The sequence below is a fragment of the Pelodiscus sinensis genome, chromosome 8, assembly GCF_052426305.1.
Source record: "Pelodiscus sinensis isolate ZL-2025 chromosome 8, ASM5242630v1, whole genome shotgun sequence".
NCBI classification, from domain to species: domain Eukaryota; kingdom Metazoa; phylum Chordata; order Testudines; family Trionychidae; genus Pelodiscus; species Pelodiscus sinensis.
Genome location: NC_143059.1, coordinates 61090236 through 61109195, shown reverse-complemented (window position 1 = coordinate 61109195; position 18960 = coordinate 61090236). Strand labels below are relative to the sequence as shown.

At 39.0% G+C, this 18960-nt stretch overlaps 1 protein-coding gene across 1 annotated transcript in view; it reads right to left on the bottom strand.

The window, feature by feature from the left end:
- Positions 1–18960, bottom strand: part of GFRA1 (GDNF family receptor alpha 1) — a 233665-nt gene that overhangs the window by 84334 nt on the left and 130371 nt on the right. The window contains exon 5 of the mRNA XM_006121312.3: positions 3431–3770. Within this exon, the coding sequence (XP_006121374.1) occupies positions 3431–3770 (340 nt within the window). The remainder of the gene's footprint in view (positions 1–3430; positions 3771–18960) is intronic.

Sequence of the window (18960 nt, the reverse complement as noted above, 5' to 3'; positions counted from 1 at the left end):
GCTCCCCCCACAGCCCAGCTGAGCCTAGAGAGGTGGTGGAATCTCCCTCCTTAGAGGTTTTTAAGGCCCCAATTCACAAATTATCGTGGCTGCGATAATTTAGTTGGGGTTGGACCTGCATCGAGTAGGGAATTGGACTAGATGACCTCCTGAGGTCTCTTCTTATCCTGTGTTTCTATGAAAGCAGATAGAAGTGCTGGTGAACTTTGATGTGCCTCCACAATGGTGCCTTCACAATGCCACCAATGCACTCTACACTAGTGCTGTATCACTGCATACCCATACCAACTGTGGGTCACAGCCAGAGAAGCGCCCCAAAACTTTTTGAACTGAAACGTTCATGGAAAAGGAATGCAATAGGAAGCCTGCTAAGAAATAAATGTTCATTTTAGTGCCGCTTGTAGCTCTAAGCAATGGTAATTGCAATTTTACCAAGCTGGATTGTGCAGTGATGTAATATAAAAGGCATAAAATCAGGGTAAGATTAATGAAACCTGATGAAATAAAATACCATTAAACAACTTAGCTGCTGAGATGACATTTGACCAGAGCAGACAATAAGTAGAAATGGCAGCACTGACACTTAATATGCCCAGCCTCAGCCTAAGTATTAGGAAAATACAGAACAAATTCATACTACAGGCACTCCATGCAGTGGAATGCTGGGTGATATACTGCAGAAATACCATTTCTGTTGTTGTTCAGGGAGATATGGCAGGCAGAGTGGACTATAAAGAAGCCATACACTGAGGTGGCCAACCCATGGCTCGGAAGCCACATGGTTCTTCAAAGGAAAAACTGTGGCTCCTGGACCCATGGCTCTTCTCGTGGTTACCTGTTCTGACCTTTTTTTGTTGTTGTCTGGGCAGGGCGCCACTTGGCACAGCAAGATCTGACACTGTGGCCGATGGAAGCCTGCTTGGGCCATACGCGGCTCTTAAAGGGGGCAGCACTTTTTTTTTTCCTCAACAACTTCTTTCCCTCTGCTCTTTGCACTGTATCCCACCACTATTTCGGCTCTTCATCTGTAATGGATTGGCCACCCCTAACATACACAGAGAAGAAGGGTTTGGGCATAGAGGTAAATGACAGGAGGCCAGCTGTTCCAGGACTACGCACATTCACAATTAAAAGGCCAGGATGCACGGAAACCCAACTTATAAGGTGTAGTAGCAGTAATAAAGCTACATAGCATCAAGCCACTAGAGTAGAGAGAGAACTCTTACCTGGCCTTTTCTGAGGTATTCAGCTCAAGGACTTAGCGTTTGGCCCTATAACTGAGAAGAGTTTGGACAGCGGAAGTAGCTGGCAAGAAAGGTTGTGGAATAAATCCCTGGAGATAGGAAATCAGCTCAAGCCTTGAATCACATTAATCAATAATGGCTTATGAATAATAATGATAAAAAAATCAATCGTGCATGGCAATACAGAGAGTGGACTAAGACACAAAACTAATGTAATCGAATCCAAATAAATTCATGAGATGGACATTTCATCTTAACAAAACTATTGTTCTGCTTCTCAAAATAGTAAAAGCAAAAGTAAAAAGTAAAAACAGAACCTAAACAGGCAGTGGAGCAAAGTTAAAAACTCGCACTATTTTGAAAGACATTACTATGTCTAGTTGTATTCCTATCTAGATTGGCACTGAATATCACTGAAACCTGCGCTATCAAAGCACGAAGCAATAAAAAATGGTGGCACTTTTGAATGGTTCACTGTACACGTACTCAAGTAGAATACTGTCAATTCAGCAGTGACAGGAGCACCAGACGTCACAATTTGTCTCCGATGCATGGGATATGCGAGAGGCCAGAAAAACTCAACATATTTCCCCTCTCCACCCCTCCTCCCCGTAATCTTCTACTCCTCTTGCATGTATTTGTATGGTAAGAACTGAAAGTCTGGACTCTTGGATTCTGTTCCTGGCTCCCTGGTGATTTACTATGTAACCTGGGGCAAGTCACTTAACTGTTCCTTATTTTATCCATCAGTATAACATAAGTATTACCCCGGGGTAAAGTGAGATAATGTTTGAAAAGCATTTTGAGAATCTGGTGAAAATTCACATTCTACATGCAAATAGTTGTTATAACTAGTACAGAGAACCCTCACTACTTCTTAGTCTATTAGTCCCTACGGATCATAATTCTCAGCATCAGTGGCCTTGCCCTGTTTTTCATTGGAGGCCAGAAGCTTGGGGCCAGCACCATGACAGCAGGGACAGTAATAGGTAGCTGGAGATTTTCCTTGCATAGGAATTCTTGGGTTTTGGAAAGCAAGTGTAGCCAGCTCAATGCCTCACTCCCTGCTCCTCTAATGAAGAGAATGTGCTGCATGCCGGTGACACTAACCTGCTGGAATGGCCCCATGTGGAGGACATTACAAGTGAGAAAACTATGAGAGCCTAGGGTCTGCTTTAATCTGTGTTAGAGTTGAATTGGCACCTCTGCTTCCCCAAGGACAGAGAGAGAAAGCTGCTATTTATGCCCAGTCACCTCAGGTGCATAGAGCAGCCCAATAGTTTAATAGCAGAGGGCTGTAGCAAGGCCTTAGTCATACTATATCTTACTTATTTTTTACAAAATATGCTCCAGAACAATTAAGATATATTTCAATCACACAGAATGTAATGCAGTATCCTTTACCTCTTAAAATTATGTTTGCTTTCCTTACTTGTTAATTCACAACATTTGGGTAATACACACTGGAGCTTCCCATTCCCAATTAATGAGATTCTAGCATATAACTTTATAAATACACCATTAGTACAAAGGCCTTCTGACAAATATACAGACTGTAACTGGAAGTATGAGGTTTTCTAGTGGCACCGAAGGCCTTGTATGCAGCAGAACCAGTGCAGGGAGCTTGCTCAAGGCACGAGAACAACTTCCGCCCTGCAAAGGGTACCCCCTTCCCAGACAGACACACAGAGGATGAAGAGGGTTTGGGAGCTGGACTAGGGAATCAACAGCTACTGATACATTAATCAAACAAAAAAGAAATGAGGAGAGGTGGGGGTGGCAGGACAAAACAGTCCAAAGCTTACTGCATCTCTAAAACTGCAGCAGGAACTGATCCACACCCTGAGCGGGAGGATTCCCATACTGCAGAAAAACCCTATGAACAACCTGTATAGTAGGGCTCTGAACACGGTCCAGGTTATGGCTCATATCCACTAACAGTTACACTATTATTCACAAGCAACATTAGGGTCTTCAAATATTAAACATTTCCCACCAGCTCTTTCAGCTCGTCAATTATGAAAATAAACTTGCAAGTCACCATTTCATGAAGACATGTAAAGGAAAAGTTCCCCCTCCCAGCACCCCGACAATCGTACTCCCCAGTGGAATTTCTTATTCAAAGTCTTGGCAGTTTCTGCAGCTCCAAAGGTTCTCCCTGCTACCTCAAGTCACTGTCATCTTACCTGCAGATGTAATTCTTTTTGCACGAATCCAGTAAATTCAAGCAGTTTGGTTTCTCCTTGTCCTCATATGAACACACAGGAACAATAGTCTGCCGTCTCCTTTCTGTACAGGCCGTATCTCGACAGGAGCAGAAGAGCATCCCATAGCTGTGCTTTGGGGGAACTTTGTCAAAAAATACCCGAAGAGCCTTATGACACTTCCGTTTGTTGCAGATTTCATTAGATGTACTGCTGGTACAGGGTGTTATATAAGCAGATCTGAACTTCTTGCAAGTATCATTTAGGTTACAGGCTTTGGCTGCATCCAAACAATTGTTTCCCTTTGAAAGTGCTGGTTCCACTGTAAAAATAGTAAGAAATATATCTGGTTTAATATTGTGTTTTAAGGTTTGTATCTATTTCACAGTTAATGAGATCTTGAGCATATATTTGTCAGCTAAGAAATCTTGGCTGCCAGAAAATGTGTCCGCCCCTTATGTTTCTTTGGCTCATAATTTAATGAGAGAGAAAGTGCATAAGCATATGTTAAAATTATAATGGTGGAAAATGAAGGATGACTAAAGTCAGTAGGATTGCACTTGATCTACCTTGTAAAACAAATACAGTAAAAGCATACTGAGCTAATTAATCCCTGGTGTAACTCCATTAAAATCAATGGAGTTGCAACAGACAAAAAACTGTTCACTGTGAAAGACCGCAGTGAAGACACAGATTCCTATCGTTTAGTCATTTCTCCAAAAATCCCACTATAAATAGCATTTATAACCCCATTGATGAGCATACTTCCCAACCTTTTAAAAGTTTATATGCTCATTCTGCAGAATGTACAGACTACATGCTTATTACTACAGAGTTTATAAGGTACAGAGTCCACAGAACTTGAAAGGTTAGCACATGCAGTTGAGCACCTAAGAGCTCTGTAAGCCCACCCTACAAACTTTGTAAGCTCCATGCTTACCTCTACAGAGCCAGCAAGACAATTTAAAGAAGACCATAAGTACACCCTGAACCTTACAATGTCTATGGAGGTTAGTCAGTATTAAAGACACAGGCCAACACACGGGAATACTTTAAAATATATAAAAATAGACCATGTGCCCTATGTGCAAATCTATGGAAATTCAGAGATCAAAACATTTCATTAAATGTGAAGGATGTAATTATACATTTTGCAAATTTGGTAGATTTTATCTGACTATTAAAGTTTTACAAAATCCAGTCATTTGAAAGTGAAGTAAACTGGAATTAAGGGTAGACAAATAATTTTGAACTGACATGAATAATCAGGATCAATCCAACACTACAGATGCAAGAATAGTCATAACTCCCTATTATGCATAATTTCATTTGAAAGCTAGAACCCAACACCATGTGGCAAGCTCTTAAAATGTAACAGAGTTGCTGCCTCCGGAGCATGGGGGTTGGAATGCCTGGAGCATCCTTTCTTCGGAAACTTTACAAAGGCTTTCTTGTAGTTAATAACATTCTTTCTTGGTAATAAAATAGTCAAAAGTTCAAAGTTTATATACTCATTGGACAAAGTGTTTTTAATCACAGAATCATAGAATACTAGAACTGGAAGGGACCTCACGGCAGGACTAAGCACCATCTAGATCATGGCTACTCAAGTTTGGAAGCCCCGGGAGCCACAATGATACTCACAGTACATGCTGAGGGCTGCAACTTAAATGCAAATATATATGCAAATAGCTTCTTTTACACGGACAGGCATGAATACAAAGATTAAGTCAAGACTACACAACACGCAGGCCCCATATAAGTCAGTTCTGCTGATATTAATAAAATGTAATATTTGCCACATTTCCACCCATATGACAGCATTTTTAATGAGCAATGACAGTCCAGGAATTTCATTACTAAAACACACATCAACAGAAGACCATTATATTGACTCACTGTTGTGGAACATGTTCCCAGTGGAGGCCATCTTCAAAGGATCCCACCCACAGGCCACATGTTGAGCCCCATATAAACCTAAACCGCACCATGGGACACAAACAAACGAGCCACGAGCCACATGTTGAGTAGCCCTGATCTAGATCATCCCAGATAGATGTCTATCCAACCTGCTCTTAAATATCTCCAGTAATGGAGATTCCACAACCTCCCTAGGCAATGTATTCCAGTGTTTAACCATCCTGATAGGAAGCTCATGATCCTATATATTTTTGTTAGTGAGATTAGAATCAAGCTCTATCACTTAAACCATGTAATACCGGACCACATATACTTAGTTTAGAAAGTAAGAGAAGTGTTTTAAGACACTGCACTGCGTCTTAAGAGATCTGAGGTTGATTCCCAACTTTCAGGGAGACTAACAGCACGACCTGTGGCAAGCACCCTAAATCTTTGTCTCTCTCACTTCCCCATCTGTAAAATGGAGATAATTATAGTCTCCTATTTGAACGGGATGAAAGTATAAATTAATATTGTAATGTGCTCAAATATTATGGGGATAGAGCTGTAAAAGCCTATAAATAGCAAGAGCTTAATTATTTGAAAAGCTAATTCCATATGCACATGAAGCAAAGTGTGACAGGTCTATAGAATATATAATATTTTCATTAAAAGGACAAAATTTTAATTATTCCAATGTCCTTAGAAGAGACACTAAACCAAAATATGTAATGTGGCCTTTGAGAAAAGGTAGATAGCACCATGGAGTTCATGTTGCATGCCTAACAATATAAATGATTTTCATCACATTCAGACATTTGGTTTGGGGATAATCTTAACATTATTATAATGTTAAAATGTTGTACTACATTAGCATATAATTATAACCTTTACTCAAAAGTTTTTTTCTGTGATACAGCATATAGAATTATATGCTAAATTGAAGTATAATTGCCACATAATCTGTAGGGCATATAATTAGGCAATATATGCATAGTACATACTAATTACAATGTGATTACAGAGTAATTACATGCTTATTTGTGCCTGGAAGGCAAATGTTAGACTGACCTGTTTAAGCTAGGATGGCCTAGGATAAGCAGTTGCTATGAATCTGTGGATGAGTTTTGAACTTGCATGCCAACACAAACACATCATTTATTATTACAGCCTAAAGAACTATTTAAAAATGACTGTTTACAATCATGCCTATTATTATATTTTAAGGTACAAAACATGGTAAATGCAGCTATGGAATTAAAAAGTGCTCTAAATGTTAGCACTTTGGGAAAAAAATGAAAAAGTGAAGTTTTTTATGATTTTCTTAAAGAACATAAGCCAAATGAAGTGAAAATATAAATAGTGGTGAAACTTATGTTTACTGAAAGTTGCAGTAGGTATAAATTGTTCAGAAAACAACTGTGCTATTTACACTCACTCAAAAGCAATATACATTTACTTTCTTCAGGTTGCAACAATCTGAACTTTGTTGCTTGTCTTTTGTCCTTTCTACTTTGCTACTTGGGAATCCAGTAATATTTATTACAATATTATACAGGTTGAACGTCTCTAATCTGGCAACATCCGTGGTCTGGCATAATTTTAGTTAGTCAGAGGTCCATTTATCATGGGTGTGGCCAAGTTTCCCGTGGTTCCATAAAGTTTATTTAGAGCCACCAGTCCGGGCTCTCAGTGCTCTGAGCTGTTATTTAGCTGTAATTCAGGGGTGGAAAACCTTTCTGGGATTGGGAGCCACTCACCCACAGAAAAATCAGTTGGGGGCAGTACAAATGAAAAGCCAACTCCCCCCCAAAAAAACCACCTCTCACTGACGTGGCCAATAACTGAAAAGGAGAAAGACACTCCCCAAACTCCCCTCAGAAACCAGAACTTGGGAGGGCAGCCTAGCAGATTTTGTGTGCCCTAGACCTGCGATGGGCAGCAGGGGGACTGAAGCGACAGTGCGGACTCCCCAGTGCTGGGGGGGGACAAGGATGCGGGCCTAGAGCCTCGGAGGCTTGCATCTGGCCCCGAGGCCTGAGGCTCCCCACACTTGCTTCTAATTTATCCTTAAATGTCTTCCTCTGCTTGCTGGGCTCTTAGAAGTATTGGTAATGCTGCTAAACACTATTGACCTCTTGTGATTTGGCAAATTCTCTTATTCGGGACCACTCAGGTTATGAGGGTGCCGGACTATAGAGGTTCAATCTATAGTTAACTTTTTAAAATTAATACTTATTAGAGTAAAAGTGATATCTAATCAGAAGCATCAGTGTTTGTACTGAATATATATACAATAGACTTCCGATAATCCAGAACCTATGGGACCTAGGTGGTGCCGGATTATCAAATATGCTGGAATATCAGGAGGTACTATAAACTGGTTATATATATACACTGTATACATTATATACTGTATATAAAGTGTTCTTAACCCTTTTTATTGAACGTACGGTATACAGCATACTATAATGTTTTAGTTTTTGTAAGCCTTTTTTACCCTTTTTGCTCAGTTCAGCTGCTGCCGCTGTTACCTCGTGACTCATTTTTTGCTGAAGCTCACTCACTATGCTCTTGCCATTTTGATGCCGGACTATCAGGAGTGTCGGACTATTGGAATTTTACTGTATATAAATTGAGCAGTCTCATGAATTCCAGATGTTCCTGAGCTTTTAAATCATGTACATTTAATGTAAAATTTACAAACTGAACCTACTACCTAGGTTTTATGTTACACTGTGAACGTATCATGTAACTTATTCTGAACTCTTTTGGTAGCTATAATGTAAAAATTCTTGCAGTTTACTTGTATGAACATTGAACATCACAGTTTCAGATAATTTCCATTTCACAAAACGGAAGCTAAGATGAGAATACTAATCTGACTTTTATGTGGTATAAAACATATAATACATTTTAGGTTTAATAGATAACAGTTACATAATCATTTACAATTTGCACTTTATCACAGACTCAAGCCAGAAAAATCAAATGTTACTTCACCTTTCCTATACTGTGTCTCTTCTCTCTTGCATCTAGTTTTCAGTCTCAGGTCATTGACTACACATAATAAAGATTTATGATTGTCCAGGAAAGAGTGACTCTAGATCACCCATTAATCCAGCGATGTGCTGGAAGAGGTAGGTGTCCCATAGATCTAGCGAGCCCTTTATTAAAATTTTGCCACCAAACTCAAAGGTCATTAGAGATCATCTCCCTGCCTTTGATTAAGTGTTTTGCAAAGAACAGATAAACTAAAGCTTCAAAATGATTTTAGAACAAACAAAATGGATGCTTAGATTTTAATTTTCTTATAAGACAAAGTAATTCACAGTGGTTGCCATTAAAATGGCAATTGCTCTTTGCAAGTAATTAGCATTAAGAAGATCATCAGTGTACACATGGAATACTGCAAAAAACTGCAGTAAATGTTGATTAAGGCAAAGGCAACATTGTGAAATGTTATTGATGACCACTCTGGCCTAGTCTCTAAATAGAAGAGGGGTGCCAGTGCTGCATGTAAAAGCCAAAAGTCAAAATTGTTCAGCAGACTAGGAGAGGAATCTGATGCTGCATTAAGGTACTGCTGGGATGGTCACCAATTTACTCAAGTTTTGTGGCAGAAATAAGGACAAAGAAAGGAACACGAAGGTACATTTCTCAGTGGTATGCAAGGATTGCAAAAATACCATCATCTCCTCAGACATAATATACAGGCAGTCCCCGGGTTACGTACAAGATAGGGACTGTAGGTTTGTTCTTAAGTTAAATCTGTATGTAAGTCGGAACTGGCGTCAGCCGCTGCTGAAACTGATCAGGGAGACGGGGAGCAAAGCCTTGGAGCACGCCCGCAGCGGGACAGAAGAGTTCGCAACATCGGCTATACCCGTATTCCACATGCACCCTTTGTTTTTCCTTGCAGTCTGCAGTGTGAAAGAAACGTAGGAAACCAGGGGCTTGAGTCTTAGCACTGCACAACTGAAGTGGAGTATAGTTTATAAGACTATTTCATGACCTTGCCCAGAATAATTAAAAGGCATCAATTCACAGTAGCTTTGTAGTCCTGTAAATACAGGCAGTCCCCGGGTTACGTACAAGATAGGGACTGTAGGTTTGTTCTTAAGTTGAATCTGTATCTAAGTCGGAACTGGCGTCCAGATTCAGCCGCTGCTGAAACTGATCAGTTTCAACAGTGGCTGAATCTGGATGCCAGTTCTGACTTACATACAGATTCAACTTAAGAACCCCAGGCATCCCCAAGTCAGCTGCTGCTGAAACTGATCAGCGGCTGATTCCAGGAAGCCCTGGCAGGGGGACGGGCTGCCCGCTGCCCGCGTGTTCCGCCGCTTTGCTCCCCGTCCCCCTGGTCTGCAGACTGGACCAACCGAGCAGCACCCCAGCTGCTCTGCCCCAGGCATCCCCAAGTCAGCCGCTGCTGAAACTGACCAGTGGCTGACTACAGGAAGCCCCTGCCCCTGGCAGGGGGACGGGGAGCAAAGCAGAGCAAAGCCGAGGAGCACGCGGGCCGCATGTTCCGCCGCTTTGCTTCCTCTCCCTGGTCTGCTGGAGACCAGGGAGAGGGCCCCGTTCGTAAGTGCGGATCCGAGGTAAGTCAGATCCGCGTAACTCGGGGACTGCCTGTATGTAAAAGATGTAGCTCGAGATAAGAGGGTGGTAAGAAATGTGAGATAGCTTGCATCCATGGCTAGGATGTAATACAGCCCCAAACCAGCGTATGGTCTAGAAAAGGGGTTGGCTACAAATACTAGTGAACCAATCATAGAGTGCAGGACATAATGTCAAGTCAAAGGTGAGGTTTGTGGCAGTTAGTTTTAGAATATATAGTAATGATTTTGTATAGTTTGACTAACATATTAATAAAAAATGCCAGTTATGAGTCCAAATTTGAACTGATTCCTTGGATTACAGAGAACTGGATAAAGTATTCTTCCCAGAACTGGATGAGGTGTTCTGGATAAGCCAAGTGGAAAAGGTATGGGGTCAAGAGAATACCAACAGAGCTAATGCTTAAAAGTTACCTGTGCTCATTTCAACCTTGCTTCTGCTCTCATAAAGGTCAGCACAAAAATGCCAAATGTCCCCAATGATTCAGGATCAAGCCTATGAAGTCTTTTTCATATCTATATTAGAGCACAGTCATCTTTTATTCTCTGCTATGAACAGAATGACATCTTATTTGGAAATGTAACTCTTTTTGCACAATTGAAAAATAGTTTTGCATAAAATTTTTATTTTGGTCACACTAGAGTAAAATTTGTTAAATTCATTATTTCACTAAAAATTAGTCGGATTTACAATCATCTAACTAAAAAGAACTTGGCTCATTATTCCTAGTTTTACCTCCCTCCTCTAAGGTATCTTATACAGAAAGAGAAAGAGCTGCATAAAACACTGCAGCTTTAGTGATGCTAATAAAGAGCTCTCCTGTTGGTATAGTTAATCTGACACTGTGAAAGGCAGTGCCTACATCAGTGGGAGAAGCACTCCTGCCAATATAAAGCTGTCTACACTGTCACTTGGGCTGGTATAATTACATAGCTTAGGGTGTGAATTTGTTCCACTCCTAAGCAATGTAGATATACCAAAGGTTTGCTATAGTGTAGATCTGCCCAGAGTCAGAATCTTGCTAAAAAAATTTGCAGAAGCTGCTAACTGATCCAGTAATGTAGTCTCTCATATTGCACCAAGGATTTCAACCCAAACCTAGATGGATTTAGGATATAAAAGTTCCTTCTAGTCTATAACACAACACTAGTATCAGGCACAAAATATGCATTATAATGTCCTTATACAAAATAAATCCCTCTGGAGAAGAGCGCTCTGATCATTTCACATACAATTCATGCACAGTATTGAATCAGAGGCTGGTTTTGTGATATGGAATGCTCTCAGTACAGCTTCAGCTAATCTCCTCTAATTAATTTTCCCTGGACTATTCAAAGTGACCCTATGTTACTGCATATGCTGCTCAGCTATTCCATTCAATATATTATTTAATTTAGTCAGATACTAAGTGGACAGAACTAAATGGACTGAAATTGTACATGCAGCTATACAGAATAAAATGTGAAAGTGTTATGGTGTACATTGTCTGCATGGTAAGTGATTTACTGCACACAAAGTTCACAAGACACAGTGCAAGACTGTTTACCAAAGCCTTGCCAATTTACAGGGTAACTTTCAGCATTTCTTTTTATTACTGCAGAATTGAGTTCACAACTTGTTTCCTCTTTTCTTCAGACTTGATTAATTACCATGTTAACATAACTACTGTTCTCTCTCTTATAATGGGCTCAGTCGAAAATGCTGCCCCAGCAAAATAAAGAGGAAAAAAAGCTCTTTGCACTAGTATTGCAATCCTTTTTCTCCTCACTATTTTTCAAATTTAGGTTCCATTCCAATAAAGAATGCATGAATATCATAGCAAATCAGATAATACAAGGCTGTGACCCTTGTAATTGATCTTTCAAGCTTCTTTTTGCTTTTTCCAGTGACATGGCAAAAATTACATTTAACTGTGCCTATTGATACTTGAGAATATTCATTGTTGATCATATACATTGTTTCAGAGAGATTATATTACACAATGATGAATTTCTACTGCCCTTCCTCCCCATACCTACAATTTCGTTAAGCCTTAAGCTGTAAACAAACCTTCTTTGGGGCAAAACTGGAAAACTAGAAATATAGAGCCAAATCTCGCAATCCTTTTTCAAATGAAAACTCCCATTCAGTTCAGTGGGATTATTATTACTATAATACTTGAGTGGGCTCTTCTATATATGGGGCTAAATCTTGCTAATATTTTACAAAATGAACCCTAATAAAAGTGGTTCTAAAATCAAGTCTGAATCATATCTATCCATTCCTGTTACACATATACATTTAAACAATACACAGACCATGCTAGACCACTAAAAATTTATCTCTGTAGTCCATGTTTTCCAAGTCACATGACCACCAATGTAACATAATTAATAGTTCTCTCTCAGCAAATGCAATCATATTTTTAATTAGCCTTTTCAACCTTCTGCACCTTTTACTTTTGTTATACATTAAATCTTGGCACTTTTTCTCGAGTTATGTTTGATCAAATGTTAAACAAACAGATGAAAAATTATCTTTAGATTTAGTCATGCAGTCCTTATTTGTTACAAAGATGACAGTATTGTAAATATTAAGATAATGAGAATTGTTATAAATTAGATATAGGACAGACACTCTGAACTTTGTGGCCATGTTCCCACCTAATTTTTGTTTTGGCAGCTTACTGTTATTTAATGGCTCTGGCTACCAGGAAACTGGCTTTTGAAAATTCTCTCTCAACCTAATTATAATTGCTCTGTATAAATCATACATTGATCAATTATAAAAATGTTAGGGTCATACATTATTTAAAACTTAGCATTTGAATCCGCACAGCAGGAGTGCAGGAAATTCCTACGCCTCTCTCTTTGTATACTAACAACTGCCTTATATCTGTAGTGGTGCCAGTTACTGAAAAATAGATACAAGACCTGCTCTCAGTGTAAATGTGAACTTACTCCATGGACTTCAGCTGAAAGCAGAATTTGGTCCAAAATATTTTTTTCTAGACAGACAAGCTTAATGTTCATTATATATGAACATTAAGGATCAAATTCTTTCCTCATTTATAATGGAATAAATCCATAGCATTACACTGAGCTCAACTGAGTTTCTCCAGATTTACACCAGTGAAACAGGGTATGTTCTTATGTTAATAAGATGACATACGTGTATTTTATTTATATATATAATGTTTATAACAAATTATTATTTTGTAAATTATTTTCTCACGCTATCTTGCAAGTGCTAAAAACATACTTATTAGTGGATAATGAAATATTTTAAATATATGTTTTAGCTAACATAAAGCTGATTCCAAGACAACAAAGGTCAAATCTGTTTGGAAAAAATAGGTCTGATAAGCGTGGAACAGATACTAAAAGGAAATGATCTTTCACAAAGGCTAGCAAAATATCCAAACATTTTTCAGTAATGCCATAAACCCTTAATTGGATTTCAATTTAGTAATAGACATCTTAAGACAGACCATTCTAATAATCTAATTATGTCTTATGTGTCTATGCCAGATACTATCCAACTGTTCTTTGACTTTTTGTACTCAGTTCAGTTTCAGACAACCATATTTGCTATAATATGTAACTACAGGGCTCGCTCTAAGCTGCAATATTTTGAAATTTCCAAACAAATATTTTTAATGCTATAGTAATGTTCCAAAGATAGTTTTGCCAACAAAATGATATTTTAGTATTGCTTTGTTTTCATTTTCATTATGCAATAAAGTAGTTAGAATTACTTTAGGGCTGTGTTACACATTTCATATTGAAAGTGAATGCCTAAAAATGTTGGGCAAATATAAAATACGTCAAAACAGTTTCTTACAAAAGAAAAAGAACTATATTCAACAGCAGAATGATTTTTCACCTAGTGGAAACAAAATGTGTGTATCAAAATGGAGGGGGAACCAGAAGGCCCAAGGATAAATTCTACCTTCTGCAAGAGGTAAGGCCTAGAACTGCTCAAAATTCCTGATTTATACAGGAAATGAGACATACAGGCTAAAATTTTTAAACACAGGACGACCCCAACCACATGTTCTTAATTCCATCTTTGGATACCAAAGTGGGTCGCTTGATTTTCAAAAATGCTGAGCACCCAGCTGTACCCTGCTTTTTAGGAATTAGATGAAGAGATTCATCTTATGTCACAATGCCAGGTTCCTAATGACCCACTGACCTGGTTACTCTATGCACCAATTAAGGATTTACATTTTAAGCAGAGCAACTTTTTTTAATTGTTACTGGCAGACTTTGTATTGCACTTTATCAGAAAAATTTGACTTCTCCTAAGAACTGTGCTGTAGTCATAGAATATGTACTGTCCTTGTAATGGAAAAGCTTTTCCACCAAGTACACACACATGAAAAGAACCAAAAAGAGAACAACTATTTAGGCATTTTTTCTACCCATATTAGTGTTTTTAAGTGAAGAGTGCTCTCCAGACAGTGTCAGAATCTCTAAGAAGGATTTTAGACTATTGACCTGGTTCTGAATAAATAGTAGTAAGTAATGTAAGATGTAGTATGCTGGCATTTTATTTTAACTTTGCCTTAATAAAATATTTTAAAATGATAAAAGAAAATAAAGTGGAAGGGGAAAGTTCCCAAGGACTTTAAAAGTTCCTTTGAAGTCCAAGAGCAGAATTTTCAAAAGTCTCCAATGGGACTTAGGTGCTTTTAAAACTCCTTCCCTTCAAGGCTAACTTTAGGATCCTATTTTTAATAGCTGCACTTTTACGAATCAGAAGTCAAGTACCTCAACCACACACTTGCTTACTGAATCAGGAGACGGTTGCCTAATAATAAAGCGGGGAGAGTAGAAACAGAACCTTCTATGTGGGAAGAAGTGCTCTGTGTGGGCAGGGAAGGGAAGAGCTGAGGTCCAGGAGCCTACCACTGTGATTAGAAGAGCACTTCTGAGGTGAGTGCTCCTACCCCATTTGATGACCATTTTGGAATGAGGAAGAAATTAGCATGATATGTGATCAGGGAAGGCCCCTTACAGACTGTGTGTTCCAGGTATATGCAGCATAGTTGTAGTTGTGTTGTCCCACGTGGTGGGTGAGGTAATATATTTCACTGGACCAACTTTTGTTAGTAAGAGATATAAGCTTTCGAGCCACACAGAGCTTTTCTTCGGTCTGGGAAAGTACTGTTGGGCATCACAGCTAAATATAAATTGGAACAGCTCATTTAGCTTAAGTAGTTAGCACATAATCAAAGGTACCACTCAAGGTGGAATGTCCTGTCTCAGGACAATTTCAGGGAGTACTAGACTCCTACAAAGCTGTTGGCTTGGATACAGTTTATTGGCCATAAGATATGGACATTCAGTTTGTCCCCAGCGGCCTGCCAGTCAATTGTACATTAAATACTCAATTTTCTATTACCACATCAATGTGGTAGAACTTGCCTAGGGTTAAGAGGTGCGTGGGCTCACAGGGCCAGATCCCTAGATCTGATCAAACCGCATTCCAGGAGCTGGAATGGGTGTGGAGAGATGGTTAAAAGTTTTTTTTTCACTCTTCTAAATGTGGGTGTTAACTTTCTGGTGGTGATGATGGTACTGAATTGGCATTCAGGCTAACCACTAGTCTAAGTTTTTCCAGCTTGAAGGAACTTCTTGGGCACCTGCTCATCCAGCCAGGGGTGACCAGGGCACAGCCATTTCCAGCCAAGCCTTTAGTCATTAGGGTAGCCAGGTGTCTGGTATTGAACTGGACAGTTCTGTATTTTTGCCTCCTGTCTGGTAAAAAAAAAATTCAGAAAATATTGGACACCTAAAATGTCCAGTATTTTCTGATTTTTTTCTTGGCCAGGAGGCGTAAATCCCAGGCTGTTTGGCTCAATACGGAGGCAGCCTGGCAACCCTAGTGCTTACTGGGTTCTGCAGGGGAGTTGTCCAGCCTCGTGCAGGGAGGCAAGATTTAAGCCTGTTAGGGCCAAAAAGCCTCAAAAGTTTCTTAAAGGAACCACCCTTTTTTTTTTTTTTTTTTTTTTTTTTTTGCGCTTAACTCTCGGGGTCCTTTTTTTTTTTTTGGTTTGGTATTTTTTCAAAAACCAACTGGCAACCCACTTAGTCATAGCCCCTGTTTGCCATAAAATGCCTCCTGCACCTGGAAAAGAGATTAGGAAAAGAGCTTCCTGACTAACTTCTTACGGTCAGGTCTCAGTTCCCTGCGTGTCACCAATACAGCAAAAAAGAGATAGAGGCAGGACCCATGATGTGGCCCTTAGTTTCCTCCTAGAGAAGGGAAGGGCTGTTATGCAGTTGCTGCTGAGAGAGGAATAGGAAGCAGCCTGTGCAGATCTGGAACCAGGTAAAATCATAGAATTTCTCTGGGTTCTTCAGCTATGCAGGGAATCTTTAATCTGCATAAAGCTCCAAGAAAATCAGCAGCATTTAGAATCATCATTTAGACACAAGGAAAGAAAGTTAAGGATGAAAGGAGAGGGCTTGGATTGAGAATGGAGGAAACTCAAAAGAAAAATACTATAAATGGCAAAACTGGCATTTCTGTTTAATCATTATTGGTCATTCTCTTGTTCAGAAGAAGTTTTGGGATTACATTCATTGATGGCCAGCCACTGACATACATGCATTTATGTCATTCTAGTGCAGACAGGAAAAACCAATAAAACCTGCTGTGCACCAGGGAAGTTTGCATTTGGGATAAGCTGCTCCAGTACAAACCAGTGGCTTATAATAGCTTTGCATGTCTTCATTAGAGGTTTGTGTCATTTTATCTGTACTACTGACTCACTGTAGATGGCTCTAACTAGGGCAAATACTCAAAGTAGGAAAGTCTTTAGAAGGAATACTTACTTTGTGCTATTATTCATTTTGGAAAAAAAAATGAATGGGGAATTGAGTAAGAATCAAACCTGACAACAAATAGCCAAAATAATGAAAAAAGAGAAACAAAAATATTTAACATGGAAGATGAAAAATCCCTTTGCATCACTACCCACAGGAAAACCCCACCTTCCCAAAAATTCCTTTTCGGATCACCAGGTAGAGGAAGATGCAGCTGTAGTCATGGCAAAAGGAATATCAACAAAGGGAAGAAGAGAGACTAAAATTGCAGGTCTAGCAGCACTAGCAGAGACATGAGCAGATGCTATAATTATGACAGCAGCAGTAGAGGTGGAGCTAATTTTGCCATCATGGCAGCAGTGAGACCAATAGTCAGAGAACAGCAATGGCAGCACGTATCATAGCAGCTATAGAGACATTGCATTATCTCCCTTTTCCCTATTGCTAACCAAAACTAATTGTGGCAGTGCTCTGTCCTATCTACTGAACAATCAGATTTGCATTCCATTAATCCAACACCAGCTGTTGTTCTTTTCTCTGCTAATTTGTCCAATGAAATCCTGTTGAATATAAATACATTCAGTGTAGTGTATTAGAAATTGTCCACAGAGGTCAATTATATTGGTTACTTTTGTCTATTCGCAGATTTCTTACTCATCAGCTTCAGTGAGCTAGAGTAAGCATTAGTTATTTTGTATTGAGACTTTAAAAGCTGGTGGTCAAGCAGAAAACGTTCAATGATGCAAGTACATTTAATGGAATAGGGGAAGAAGAGACTCATGATACGGTGTGGTCATTATTCTATTATGCACGTGGTAAAGATAAAACAGTATAGAATAAAAACATACTTGAAGGGGAGGGAAGGATTTATAATGCACATTACCCATCTATGTATTTTTTCCAGTTCTTTCATTAACCTGAAGTTGCTAAGCTAGTTTCAAAAATCAGTAAAATGATATCCTTGCCTATCTCCCTGCTCCAGCCTCTTTTCACTCCTCTCTTTGCTCTACAAAAGATGCATGGCCACCTGCTCTCTTTGTAGTAGGTTTCTCCAGCTGTCAGCTCTGGACATCTTCCATGCAGCACACAATGCTCGTTGACTGCCCTCCCTGGCACCAGTCTGGTATGCCTTTACCTCCTCTCAAAATCACTCCTTAAAATATACTTCTCCTAGCTATCCTTCCCTCAGAGAATTGTTAACAAACTAGGTCATGAGACGAACCAAAAATGAAGAACTGATGCACTAATTTTACTTCTCAATATGGTATCGTATCCCATGTCTATCTATTTAAGGCCTGATCTAAAATCTATGGAAGACAATACTTTTACTCCCATTGACTTCAGTGGGCTTAAGTGTGATCCTGAATTGGGCTTCACATTTAATTCTCCTTACCAGAGTCTTTCAAGAAAAAAAAGTGTAAAGGACTGTCAATCATTTATACTAGAAACAATCTTAAAAATAATAATGGGACACATTTGGCAACTGTAATATAACAAACTGAAATTAATTTCTTTAAAAAAAACTTAAACAACCAATGGTCCTGCAGAACCTTATAGACTAACAAAAATGTAGATGGTTGTAGATAACTTTATTTTGTTAGTCTCTAAGATGCTGCAGGACCATTGGTTGTTTCAGATTTTTAAGTTACAGACTAATACAGCTACCCCTCTGAGACTTGTAATTACTTTAGTTTGCAGACACTAAAATTAAAATAAATATCCTCTCAATTGGTGATGAGTGAAATTCAGCAAGCAAAATGACAATAATCATTTACACTTACATACTCTTCTTCATATACCACTGAAATGCAGCCACTTTTGGAGAGGAGCATTGCAGATTCCCAGCTTCAGGAACACTAGGCAATAGATTTTAGGAGGAGAAATGAGCAATTCTCCAATGTAAATTACAGGAAGAATTTCAATTTGGAATTTTTTCAGGACAGTGAGCCCACATACCAATTAAGAACAAAGTGCTACTGAGGCTTTAATAATCACTGGTTGCCTGGACTTAAATTAGTATGTCTAATTAAGTGAAATCACTACCACCATCATGTCCATTGTGCTAGATGCATTGGGCTAGATGCACTGATTTAGAGGGATTATTGCAAAACTGGTAACACCAAAAAAATTTCTTAAAATAACTAGGCTTCTTCTGGAAGTCCAGTAAAATAT